At 44.3% G+C, this 14,112-nt stretch overlaps 1 protein-coding gene across 1 annotated transcript in view; it reads right to left on the reverse strand.

Moving 5' to 3' along the window:
• Nucleotides 1-397: 397 nt before the first annotated feature.
• Nucleotides 398-14,112, reverse strand: part of LOC138981962 (melanotransferrin-like) — a 34,863-nt gene continuing 21,148 nt past the window's right edge. Inside the window, exons 8-14 of the mRNA XM_070355146.1 lie at nucleotides 8,630-8,876; nucleotides 8,106-8,221; nucleotides 7,020-7,136; nucleotides 4,413-4,586; nucleotides 3,868-4,062; nucleotides 3,436-3,511; nucleotides 398-2,391 (exon numbers count right to left, since the gene is read on the reverse strand). Coding sequence (XP_070211247.1) covers nucleotides 2,142-2,391; nucleotides 3,436-3,511; nucleotides 3,868-4,062; nucleotides 4,413-4,586; nucleotides 7,020-7,136; nucleotides 8,106-8,221; nucleotides 8,630-8,876 — 1,175 coding nt within the window. The 3' untranslated portion in view covers nucleotides 398-2,141. The remainder of the gene's footprint in view (nucleotides 2,392-3,435; nucleotides 3,512-3,867; nucleotides 4,063-4,412; nucleotides 4,587-7,019; nucleotides 7,137-8,105; nucleotides 8,222-8,629; nucleotides 8,877-14,112) is intronic.

The raw sequence follows: 14,112 nt of genomic DNA on the forward strand, positions 1-14,112 counted from the left end.
AGGGGCTTGCAACGTAGTACAATATATGACCTTACTGGGAGAATGCAAGTTTCCAGTACAAAGGACTTAACATTTCTTACATACTGCTTGACTAAAATCTTTACAAACATTGACTATATTCTATACATAACAAGAAACACTTAACAAGGGTAAAAGGAAAAACAGAATCCGTTAGTCGCCTCTTACGACATGCTGGGGAGCATCGGGTAAATTCTTCCCCCTAACCCGCGGGGGGTATTTGATAAAATAGCATTGTTTAAAATCACTGCTAGTTATATACACGTTTTATCTAAGACTGAATCATTTTACTGTCATAACATTGCACAGATAATAACACACAAACACAAATGCACACGCAAAAATTCACAAACAAATGCAAACACACACACACATACAATAGTGTGAGAGATTTAAAAGATATGTTTTATTGTTCAATATACAGTAAATCTATCAGTATAAAATGAATTTGGAAAATATGTCATCCACAGAAACAATGTTTTTAATTGCTAACGTTTTTAAATGCTAAACAACTTTTATATTTTTTCGATTCCTTGTTTCATTTAAGGATGGTTGGAACAAAAATTAAAATAAACGATTTGATTATAACCTGCTGAATGAGATACATTTTACAGAGAAAAAAAGATTCACACAAGTTGTATGAATCCTTTTTTCCTAAAAGTTCAACAATTTGCAGTCTGCTTGAAATGCACCAGGGCAACCTGATAAATGAGTTGTAAAACAACATGAATTTATAATAATAAAATGTATAAGTAAAAATAAAGTAAATAAGCTAACATTTTTTTTTTAAGTGTAATAAACATCAACTTTCTCAACGTCTGTTGACCTCAAGCAAATACAAGGAATGTTAAATTTACAATGCAAGCTAAACAAAATGGATATGTTCACACAGATATGTTATAGACATATGGAATGCTCTTTACTATGATATGTATATTGATTCAGTTATTCTGATGAAGAAAATAAAAAATAGAGACGTTATCAAAATGTTCTTGATTATTTACAATATTTACAGCTTGTCCTAAAAAAAAAGTAAGATCTTTACTATTTTACAGATAAAATGTTTCCCATTATCTCTTGCACATCACAACTGTTTCTTCTGGAATGCAACCATCCACCCGATACATTGTAAGGCCAAAAAAAAAAATAGGTGTGGTTACGGTAACATAGCCAAAAAAAATAGGGTAGGTAGGTAGGCAATCACTTTTTTTTTTTTTTAACTTTTTTTTCTAATGTGTACAAATTAAACCTACTTAACAGGGAAATAAGTGTGCGACACGGGCGCTTTCGCTTTCATTGCGTTTTTTGCACTGGTTTTTTTGTTTTTTTTTGACAAATGTAATAAAAAGTTATAGGATCGGCCCCTAAAAATAGGGTAGGTCGGGTTACCGTAACCACACCTATTTTTTTTTTAGGCCTAATGTACCACACACTTTGTTCACACAAATTACTGGCACCACATACATACTTTTGATATCATTCTTGCATAAGCAGTTTTGCATTTCATGGTAAATGGCAAACACTTGTCTTTCAGTTTTCAGCAAACAAAAATACACAGAAAAAGCCATAGTGCTAACTATTTCTGTACAAGTTACAACTGACCGATATGCACAGAAACATTACTGTAAAAAGTGAACAGTAGGGGTGTGTGGATTTGGGATTTGTTCTCATCCAAACAAATTATGGCTATTGCTTCAAGAGATCGAAGCACATGACCAATACAACATCCACAGAAAAATGAGGTTTGATTTAGCTATGTCTTCTACATTTCAGGGCTCCCTGATTTTTTGTTTTGGGGAGGGGGGGAGCAGCAAAGTTTTAATATTTTATTTACATTCAAAAACATGACATCTGATGCAAATGTGAGCACACTCGTAGGTTTTTAGCGAATCCTCAGAAAAGTGGGAACCCTGACATTTGTTACATGTATACAGAACAGAAAAGGAATCGATGACAAACTGACAAGGCAAGGCATGCCTGAAATATTCATCTATGAAAGTGGCAACCGTCATTCGTCTAACCACATACACACACAGACAGATACACTCATTCACACGTACACTCATTCCTTTTCTCTCTCCATATTTTCTCTCTCCATCCTAGTCAAGATACAACCACTAAGACTAAGAGAACAAATTGGCCACAAGAGAAACCAACAGCACAAGCAGTAGGCTGGGAACAACGTGAGAGCCACTGTCAGGGTTAACACACGTGTACTTGTGCAGGTTTTCTATCTGGGCGATAAAGTCCTCCTGCAGCCAAGTCTTGTAATTCTGTCGGTCCTCGGGTATCCTCATCAGACGAACAGCAGCATCCGTGAACAGAAGGTCAGAGTACCAGTTGCCCGAGTCGAACATGTGGAAATCGCCATCACTGAAAAGGTTCAAACAGATGCAAAAAATCATTGTTATGTGCTTCTAAGTAATGGAATTAACACATACTGGATCGGCTTTGGGATAAGCTTATGAAGAAAAGCAGTCTAGGAATGTTCTTTTTTTTTCACTGACCTTATGGATTGTATTCTAGACAATCAAAAGTACAAAATACGGCACAATTAAATGGGTTCCCAGGTCTCTGTTTTGATTAACATCAACACTGATCAATGATAATGCATAGCAATATACAAACAATGGAACACCCCCACTCCCACCAACTCACCACACTTTGAAGATCACCCCAAATCGTTAAAAATAATCTGGTTTTAAAGGGGAAGAAGTGTCTTACAGTGAAGGTGCAATTACCGGTGCTATGAATCAGGCATGGGAATTGAAAAAAGTAAAAAAGGCTGAACATTTGTAAGTAATAGCAAAGTGGACAGCGCAATGCGCCTAGCCCTGCTAGGGGTGTTCGGGGGGCATGCCCCCCCGGATTTTTTTTCTCTCCAAAGAACCCAAATGGTGCAATTTGGTGTCATATGACCTCCAAGTTTGTCATTAAATTCAGTTTTTAGAACCATTTTTGCCTCCCCCTTTTATTTTTTCGGCGGACACTTTTGCTTTTTCGGCGGAACAAAAAATAAATACGGCGGAAATCTGCCTTTTGGCGGACAATTCCCATGCCTGATGAATAGAAATCTGTAAAAACAAGGTCTTGACAGGGAAAGTCTTAAGTCAGAGGGTTCCTCTGTACAGTGGAACCCCCCTTTAAGACCCCCACATTTCAGACTCCCTTCATTCCAACACCCTGTTTTCTTAGAGTGTTCATAACCTCTGTACAGTGGAACCCCCCTTTAAGACCCCCACATTTCAGACTCCCTTCATTCCAACACCCTGTTTTCTTAGAGTGTTCATAACCTCTGTACATTTACCTCCATTTTAAAACTCCATCCTTTTTAAGACATGATTTTCTCAGATTTGTGTAGGTCTTAAAGAGGAGGTTCCACTGTCCAATTTTTTTTTCACGGAAAGCACTACTCACATATCTGAGGAGAAGAACTGCTGGCCGTAGTTCAGCACGTTCCACATAATGTCTTTCTCCCTGGTTGTCTTTCCACCTGCACAGAAAGTAAACATTGCAATTTTTTCCAAGCATCAGGCAAACCAGAAGTATATTTTACAACAACAAAGAAGTGTATTTCTTTTGCATAAATCTTTGAAGGTCATATAGAGATACACAAAAGTACAGCAGGTGGCATCAAACTCAAATGCTTGAGGACTATGATGTAACTGCAATTTAAATGCACAAGTTAATGGCAATCACCAATAGTCCATTAACTACTACTACATTTATCCCCACTGTATTTATACATGTGCTGGTAATATCAATGAAATCCAGAGAAATCATCAGCACAAAGGATCTTGCCAAAAACATGAGAATTCTTAAAAAAAAACAAATTCTTTGCGGTCATACCTGATGTGACGATAGCATTTGACGGCACCTCACCCAGGTGGCAAACATCAAAATGATCAATGTTCAAGCGACGCCCGTCTTTGCACATGAGTTCATAATCGTCAGAACGGCGATTACGAGCCCAGATGGCATGGTTACGCCCGTCAGTGTTGTCCCGGACTGTCAGGTGACGAACAAAGGCCACATCTCCTCCCTCTGCAAAATGACAATAGGAAATCTTGATCAGTGTGCACAGAGAAACCTATACTTTAAGACCTACACACAATCTGAGAATATATTAAGGTCTTATAATGGAGGGAGTCTTAAAATTACAGACCTCTGGAAGAGTAAATCTCTGGATACCAAGGTCTTTAAAACGCACACCCCAAACATTTCTGATTTTTTTTATATGAAAAATGACACAATCTGGTGATCTCAAGAATGATCTCTGTAGATCTACTACAGAAGGAAGAATAGAGAGAAAATATCTGCCTTTTTATTCTCTCAGCCTTTGAAAGATTCGTGTAAGACAGTGTAAAACAGAAATGGTTGTGTGCACAACTTACTTTCCACCAGACAGCGGAAGGCCCCACTGGCCCCGTAGTACTGCTCCTCACTATTGCGCTGACACTTTCTGTATCCACCAGAGGCACAGCCCTCGCACAGGTTGACGGGGGACTGATTGGGATTGTACTCTGCATCCAGTGCTCCTGGGATACAGCTTCTCACAAACAGCTGGCCTGTAGAAAGAAAGAAAGTGCTAGTGTGAGAGGTGACTGGTTATGACTCTACTCTGCATCCAGTGCTCCTGGGTTACAGCTTCTAACAAACAGCTGGCCTGTAGAAAGAAAGTGCTAGTGTGAGAGGTGACTGGTTAGGGTTGTACTCTGCATCCAGTGCTCCTGGGTTACAGCTTCTAACAAACAGCTGGCCTGTAGAAAGAAAGTGCTAGTGTGAGAGGTGACTGGTTAGGGTTGTACTCTGCATCCAGTGCTCCTGGGATACAGCTTCTAACAAACAGCTGGCCTGTAGAAAGAAAGTGCTAGTGTGAAAGGTGACTGGTTAGGATTGTACTCTGCATCTAGTGTTCCTGGGTTACAGCTTCTAACAAACAGCTGGCCTGTAGAAAAAAAGTGCTAGTGTGAAAGGTGACTTGTTAGGATTGTACTCTGCATCCAGTGTTCCTGGGTTACAGCTTCTAACAAACAGCTGGCCTGTAGAAAAAAAGTGCTAGTGTGAGAGGTGACTGGTTAGGATTGTACTCTGCATCCAGTGCTCCTGGGTTACAGCTTCTAACAAACAGCTGGCCTGTAGAAAGAAAGTGCTAGTGTGAGAGGTGACTGGTTAGGATTGTACTCTGCATCCAGTGCTCCTGGGATACAGCTTCTAACAAACAGCTGGCCTGTAGAAAGAAAGTGCTAGTGTGAGAGGTGATTGGTTAGGGTTGTACTCTGCATTCAGTGCTCCTGGGTTACAGCTTCTAGCAAACAGCTGGCCTGTAGAAAGAAAGAAAGTGCTAGTGTGAGAGGTGACTGGTTAGGGTTGTACTCTGCATCGAGTGCTCCTGGGTTACAGCTTCTAACAAACAGCTGGCCTGTAGAAAGAAAGAAAGTGCTAGTGTGAGAGGTGACTGGTTAGGGTTGTACTCTGCATCCAGTGCTTCTGGGATATACAGCTTCTAACAAACAGCTGGCCTGTAGAAAGAAAGAAAGTGCTAGTGTAGAAGGGTGGAAGGAGGAGGAGGAAGATAGCGGCGACAAAGAAGTCTCAAAGACATGGTTGACATTTCTCCTCTTTATTCCATATTTAACTTGTCAGAAACTCCGGTGATCTTGGAAACATACAAGCTAGAAGCTAGAAGCTAGAAGGGCCTTGGGACAAAGATCATGTTGCACACCTACGAAGCCATAATACACAACAAGAATCCAAACGAAAGGGAATGATGTGGACTCGACTCTTGCTTTGCTCTGCCTCCCGGCGCGAACGCCGCTCGGAAGGTGCAAGGATAAATTGTACGAATACTAAGCATGAGGAGAAAGTAGGTGACAAGAAACTAGACAGGAGAAGAAAGTTATATTTATTGAGATTTCTGACAAACTATTTAGCTGTCGGAATAAATGAACAAAAATATAGTTTTAGAGCAACACTTGATTTACTAATTTCAGGAAAAAGGTCGAAATAAGAAAACAAAAGGGACGCTAACTAAAATACTACGCAATGAAAACTGGATCCCCATGAGCTCAAAGGTAGAAGTTTGATTCCGGATCTTCGGCAGCTCATAGGTACCAGTAGTTAGATTTTTGTCTGGTCACACTAGTGTGACAGGTGACTGGTTATGACTCTACTCTGCATTCAGCGCTCCTGGGATACAGCTTCTAACAAACAGCTGGCCTGTAGAAAGAAAGAAAGTGCTAGTGTGAGAGGTGACTGGTTAGGATTGTACTCTGCATCCAGTGCTCCTGGGATACAGCTTCTAACAAACAGCTGGCCTGTAGAAAGAAAGTGCTAGTGTGAGAGGTGACCGATACATTACCAAGAAAACCAGTGTCGTTGACATTCCTGCACAGCCTTATGTTTAAAGAACAAAGAAAATAACAGCACTCGATTATGCATTGACACAAACCCTAATACACCTTCCAGCCTTATTATCAAATGAACAATTTCCGCTCTCAGGGTGAAATTGAAAGAAAAAATAAACACCATGGGTTTGCTGTTTCTGCCTTCTGCTCTTGAGGTGACTAAGCGAAGGATGGAGAAAAAAATGGGGGTTGTGTCACACTGTGGGGAAGAAAAAATGTAAAATCAACAGGTTAAAATTACAAAATTAAAATTTAACGAATGTGTACATTTCTTTCTGTCTCAACAATTACACACCCCTTTCGGCTTTTACTAACTGTTCGAACAAAATCCACCAGTTGTGCTGCTGACTTTGAAGAGTGCAAAGTTAAAACTGTTTCCATATTTTCATGATTTCTGAACTTCGTTCCATGCAAGAAGTATTAAACTGTCCATTTTCAACATCAAATTAAGCTCATGCTGCCATTTATTCATACAAACAGCATCTGATTTCCCACTAAAAAATGTAAAGTTGTGAATATCCATTCACATACTCTGCCATTCATTCAAAAAAGCTGAAACCCACAATCCCTGTCTAAGAAAACAAAGCTTTTTACCAATGTTGTTAAAGATGGTGCAGTCATCAGGCAAGAACTGCTCTGTCTCGATGTAGATGTTCAAAGGGACGACCCACCCGTCACCGCGACCTATTCCTGGCTGACATGACCTCTTTCCTAAAAACCAGAAAACCACATTGGTAAGTTGTTGCTAACTAAGTATGAAACCTGTCCAAATATGCATCACAGGTTGTAAAAGTACTACTAAAGTACTATTGTAGCATTGTAAAGAATTAGGGAGTTTATTATCTGACTTCTTATTCTCTTGTTAGTAAAATCTCATACAAACATAAAACACAAAAATATTGTTTTTTCTCTTCTGCGCTATTTAGTTCACAATTCATATTGCAATGTGACCTACTTTCTTTTACTTTATTTGGTGTTTAACGTCGTTTTCAACCACGAAGGTTATATCGCGACGAGGGAAAGGGGGGAGATGGGATAGGGGAAAGGGGGGAGACGGGATAGAGCCACTTGTCAATTGTTTCTTGTTCACAAAAGCACCAATCAAAAAATTGCTCCAGGGGCCTGCAACGTAGTACAATACATGACCTTACTGGGAGAATGCAAGTGTCCAATACAAAGGACCAAACATTTCTTACATACTGCCTGACCAAAATCCCTACAAACACCGACCATATTCTATACAAGAACCACTTAACAAGGGTACAAGGAGAAACAGAATCCGTTAGTCGCCTCTTACGACATGCGGGGTGCAGAGAAATAAGGATGTGGAAAAGAAGACTTTTGGTAAGTGAAATAAAGGTGATGGATCCAGTCAGGTAGAAATAAGACAACAAGAAAAGAATTGGAAAACTGCAGGGAATAGTAGGGAGAGTTTTCTTGGAAGGAAATATAGGTGAAAGGACTGGTAAGGCAGAAATAAGACAAAAGAAGAGAAGTAAAGGGGTGGGGTAGCTCTGTTTAAACGCTCCCGCCGCGTGAAGGCGACCCCATGGGAGCAATGTGACCTACAAAATAAAGACAAATATATATAAAGAAGTCAAGACATCAATGAATATATAAACCAAGAACACAAAGACATGAAAAGTTTAGGGAACAGTCTTGCTAAACATAACTACAAACCTTTCATGTTGAAAAGCGTGGTAGATTTGTCCGTTTTCCTGGCAACGGCAACAACCTTGAACTTCATGCTCATGTCTCCGTAGTCTTCTGATGCAATTGGCACAAGACCGAACCTCCTGAAAGCAAACACAATTTACGTGAATCATAACAAAGCCAGACAGAGCGCATACACACGCACACACACACACACACACACCAAAACTATCCAAACACACCGTCCAGCCTTATAGACGTCAGCAAGTTGATGAAGTCGGCACCTCCCTGCTGAATCATCTCCACACACATACACACAGGTTGATACGGTTGATGTGGATAATCTACACACACACACACACACACACCCAACAAACAGACATCCTCACGCACCTTCCAGCCTTATAGACACACACACACACCAAACAGACATCCTCACGCACCTTCCAGCCTTATAGACACACACACACACCCAACAAACAGACATCCTCACGCACCTTCCAGCCTTATAGACACACACACACACCCAACAAACAGACATCCTCACGCACCTTCCAGCCTTATAGACATCGGCAGCGTCCAGGTTGACAAGGTCAGCGTCTCCCTGCTGAATCATCTCCATGCAGAAGGTGGTGTTCCCGCCGTACAGACAGTCAAGGTCGGGCTGAAGGTCCTTGGCCTTGAACGCCAGCAGCATCGACTCGCACTTAAGCTTCTCCGCCTCTGAGATGACGCACCAGCGGATAGCACTGGACGGACAGTGGTTCATGCCGTTTAGCACCTTGTCAAAGTCAGGCCCTGCACAACATCAACGATGGCGGGGTAAAAACGGTCATACACGTAAAAGCCGTAGGAGTTTCAGCCCAAGAACGAAACAAACACAATGATGTTTAATGTTGTTTGACACCCTTACCGTGAAACGATTAGGGGCACGTTCCCCAGTGTTACCCTGACTTTAGATGAGATACCCAAGTGTATGCGTGCTTGGATGTCATCAGCCACCTGCACTTATGGCAGAATGACCAAGGTCTTTTACGTGCCACTGTCGCAGAACATCAACATGAGCAGTGGAGTTTTGGTGTTTTCTTTGCCAGGTCTGAAATCCACTTGAACCCCATTTTTTCAAGATCTTCAATTATTTGAAAAATCAGGTCATAATAAAGGAGGGAGTCTACAAACTGAGGTGAATTGGAGGGAGTTTTAAAATGGGGGTGTCGACGGGTGCAACAGTTCTCCTTCACGCACTAAAGGCTGACCTTAATAGGCGACTTGCCCTATCGGCCTGCGCCGCCAAATCGCTGCGTGGCCTTGCGAGATCTGCCGCAAAATGCGGGCATGTCCGGATAGCTCTGTGAGAGGTTGCGTTTCAATGCGGACACTTCGCCTTGAAAATTGTGAATTTTCAATGTGAACAGTGTGCTGCAGCAATGATAGCCGCGAGAATAATCCTAAAGTTCGTTCAAAGTACCCAAGCATGGCCCGTGCACAAAGGAAATTAGGCGATCGAGGTTTAAACATTTTTTTTTTTAACACAAGCCAGAAAACACCAGCGCTTGTGAGAGCAAAACGTTTGCCCGCAGGGAAGTGAACCTTCCTTATCTTTTGCATCCGAGAGCTATTCAAGCGGGGTATTGTGCAAGTTGGCTATTAAGCCCAAAGTTGACTTTGCGAAGTTTTTTGACCAAAAATGGAGTGCCAAAGCTTTGTACAGCAAGCTTTTAAAGTGTGCTTCGCTCAATATCCAAAATTTTATAAATAAATTTTCATTTAATTAATATACTTACCCAACTCACAAATAGCAATTAACTCTAGTTCAGTGCTGGTAACGCTGTACGCGTCCCCTTGGTAACAAGGGAGACCACTCTAAAAAAGAAAGTGATCAATCCCATAATGCCAGACTATTGCTAGTCTGACTTCCGTATGCGTGCGCATATGCCGCCATCTTATCATTCCAAAACGAAGCCCAACTCACTCTTTTTTAGACCCCAGTACCAACCACAGCGGGGAGGTGGGAGGGAATAAACGTTGTGAGTTGGGTAAGTATATTAATTAAATGAAAATTTATTTATAAAATTTTGGATTAAATTACATATCTTTACCCAACTCACAAATAGCAGATTGCTACTATAGGTGGCGGGTACTTACCGAAAATCAAAGAAGAAGGACTTGTCCTGCGGCTACCATAGCAGGTAGCGCAAAACTGCCGTCCTGTCTCAAGGAGGAGATGTCTCTGAGATAATAGTTTAAGAAGACATCCTCCGATTTCCAATAGGCTGCCTCCAATACATCAGCCAGACGGCCTGATCGGAGCACTGCCACAGAGGAGGCCCATGCCCTTGCCTCATGCGTTCTTGCTGAAGTCAGGGGAAGAACCGCCCTAACTTCTCCAGACTGAATATGCCACCAGGCATACACTTGCCTGATCAATGTGGAGATCCACTTGGTTAAAGTCACTTTCGCAATGTCTTTACACCTTGCTGTATTGAGCGAAATGAAAAGCAATTTTTGACTTTCTGAACGAATGAACTGCGTTCGAGACAGGTACCTGCTGAGCGTTCTAACTGGACAGTTAACGATATCAGGGTCTCCAGGAGCAAGAATGTTGCTCAAGGCTGGAATGTTAATGACAGGTGAAATTTGGCCCGGTTTCTGATTTTTAGCTAAAAATTCTGGCCTGAATTTGAGAGATATAGAACCATCTTTTTCGGTTGAGATATTTTTAGCTAAACCGGATAAGGCATGAACCTCACTTCCTCTACGAGACGTAGCGAGCAAAGTTAGAAAAACTGCCTTGCGTGTCAAGTTAGCCAAACTAGTTGACTGCATCGGTTCAAACTCGTTAGAAGCCAAATATCTCAAAACGAGCAACAAATCCCAGGCAGGGAGCGGAGACTTCTCGCGCGCGGCCTTAAGGGAGGCGCCCTTAATAACGCTAGAAACAACCCCATCAAGAGTGATCTTATGACCTAGTTGCCGTAGCGTTGAGGAAATAGCGGACCTTCTAACACGAAGGGAAGATGCCGACCCCCCCTGTTCTGCTAGCCAGGCTAAATGATTGGCTACCTGCATCGATCTTGGTGCCAAGGGCTTAACTCTGTTAAGATCACACCATTTAACCCAGGAGGCCCAGTGAGACAAGTAGACCGAGCTGGTCGACTTCCTATGCATGGGCATGTTTCACGAAGTTTATAGTGGCAGAAGAGGCCCCTGCCTTGAGCAGAGAGCTTCTGACAGAATCCAACCGTGAAGGTTGAGGGCCTGAGGATTCTCGTGAGGGATGCCTGACCTGGGTTGTAAGAGTTCTCCCTTTCTTACTGCGATGGGGATAGGCGGTCGAACCGCCAGTCGCAGCAAGTTTGGGAACCAGTGCTGGCTTGGCCAAAATGGGGCAACCAGAACCAGCGCTGGTCTCTCCAGGTCGACCTTCCTGAGAACTTTGCCCAACAGACAAAACGGAGGGAAGGCGTAGGCTGTCAGACCCGTCCAGTCCAATTCTAGAGCGTTTACGCCCCACGCCAGAGGATCCGGGAGATACAAACAGAGGAAGCCTCGCAGAATACCGAGTTGCAAACAAGTCGATTTGAGGCTTCTCTATCTGCACCCAAAGACGGTGCAGGGACTGGTGAGACAGAGTCCACTCTGAATGGACCACCTTGTCTCCCCTGCTCAGTGCGTCTGCAAGGACGTTCAAGCTGCCCTTCAGGAAGATGGCTGACAGCAGTATGTGATGCGAAACGCACCACTTTAGAATGAGGCAAGCACTGTCTGAGAGACTGCGAGATCTCGTTCCGCCCTGCCTGTTCACATAAGCCGCAACAGTCATGTTGTCGGTGTGCAGCCTGACATGACTGTTCTGAATGAACGGCAGGAAAGCTTGGAGGGCCAACAAAACGGCCTCTAACTCCAGAGCATTGATATGGCGTGAGGGCTGAGACAATTCCCACACCCCCGACGCCACATGCTCCCCCAGGTGAGCCCCCTACCCCATCAGAGAAGCATCGGTGAACAGCTCGTTCTCTGGCGACGGGCAAACTATCGGGACTCCCTGTGAAACCCAGGGGAGGGGCCAGACCTGTGTGGTCACGAAAAACCAGGTCTCCAGAGAAATCTGAGTGTCCCACCCCTGGGTTGACTGATCCCACCGGGACTGAAGGGCAGCCTGAAAAGGCCTTTTGTGGACCCTGCCCAGTGGGATAAGAGTAGCCATAGACTCCATCTGGCCAAGTACTGATGTCAGAACCCGTACACTGGCCAGACTCTCTCCGTGAAGTGCACGGAGCAAGTCTTGAAGTTTGGAAACCCTCTTTTGAGACGGGCGGACAGTCCAACTGAGAGTGTCGAACTCCATCCCTAAGTAAGTGAACTTCTGGGATGGAACCAGTTCTGACTTGCCCAGGTTTACAGAAAATCCGAGCTGAGCGGCCTGACTGAGAACCTTGCGAGTATGAACATGGCAAAGATCCCTGTCCTGATGGAGGATTAGCCAATCGTCCAAGTAAGCTCGCAGACTAATGCCCTCTTTTCTCAACAGAGCGCAGAGTTGACGTACCACGATGGTGAAAATCCATGGTGCGAGAGAAAGGCCAAACGGGAGAGCCCTGAACTGATAGGCCTTGTCTCCCCAGCGGAAGCGCAACCACTTTCTGTCCGTGACATGCATCATGACATGAAAATACGCGTCCGTCAGGTCCACTGAGGTAGCCCAATCGCCTGGACGAAGCGCCTCTCGCACAGAGGTCGGCGTTTCCATCGTGAACTTCACAGTCCGGAGATACTTGTTCAGAGTCGAAAGATCCAGAACCGGTCTCCAAGCCCCCGAGGCTTTCGGTACAACAAACAGTCTGCTGTAAAACCCCGGGGACCGTAAGTCCAAGACTTCCTCTATCGCCCCTTTCGAGAGAAGGGCTGTCACTTCTCCCTGAACTGCGGCTCTCGCCTCTGGGTCTCTTGGAGGTTTGCAAGGCGGGATTATCCTAATCAGAGGTGCCTTTTCCCCTGACCAGAGAAGTCTGAACCCCGAACGAACGATCCCGGTAACCCACTTGCTGTCCACTAGCTGCAGCCAGGAAGTGAGGGCCCTGGACGGGCCGCCCGCCACAACCAGTGCGGGGGCTACCGGGATGGCCTGTTCGAGGGAGTTTCATTGGGGGTGGGGCTTGCGCCCCGATCCCCTAGAACCACCAAAAGATTGTCCCCTCTTAGGGTAGGGTGCACCACGACCTCTACCCGCCGAGGAGAAGGACTGCTTCTGTGATTTACCACCACCACCACCAGACGAGGAAGTCTGAGGCTTGGCAGAAGACTGTGTCTGTGTCTGAGACTGAGAGTGAGGTTTGCCTTGAGCCTTAGGAAAGCCTTGAAAGGCAATGCGGGCTATGGCGAGATCTCTCGCGTCTGATGTCTCCTTCTGGAGTGCGTCCAAAGAGGACTGACCCAATAAAGACCCTTCCGAAAAGGGTGAAACTTTCAAGGTCTCAATCGTGGCCTTGTCACGAATCCTCGAGCCTGTCAAGAAAGCCGATCTCCTCGAATGCACAGCATGTGCGTAGAGGTTTGCGGAGAGTGACATCTGTTCCCTTGTCACCTTAGCCAACGTGGCCAAAAGGGTAGTCACGTCAAGAGACGAAGCATCGAACCGAAATTCGAATGGGTCCAAAGAAGTCGCGATCGACCTCGAAAGAGACAGTTGCAGAGATTCTGACACTGACGTCAGTTCAAGCAAAGATCTCCCTGCATCCTCCAGAATCAACATGGAAGCCTCGGTATACGGAACCGTCGTGTTAGAACCGTATCCGTCTTCCCGCAAAGAAGCAAGCTCAGGCGTAACCGGCAGAACAGCCGTAGGCAACGCAAAAGGCTCGATCAGCTTTACAGGTCGAGGTGCAAGCTTAAGTTTGTGAATACCAGACACAGCTCGCTCCCCCGCCTTAGCCAGCCAAGGCAGAACGTCCTCAGGTGCATCTCCTCGTTGTGTCAACAACGGCACCGCCGGACCGTTCTTCCCTTTGAACACATTTGCCATGACAAAGGCAAC

This window comes from Littorina saxatilis, linkage group LG12, assembly GCF_037325665.1.
Source record: "Littorina saxatilis isolate snail1 linkage group LG12, US_GU_Lsax_2.0, whole genome shotgun sequence".
NCBI lineage: Eukaryota > Metazoa > Mollusca > Gastropoda > Littorinimorpha > Littorinidae > Littorina > Littorina saxatilis.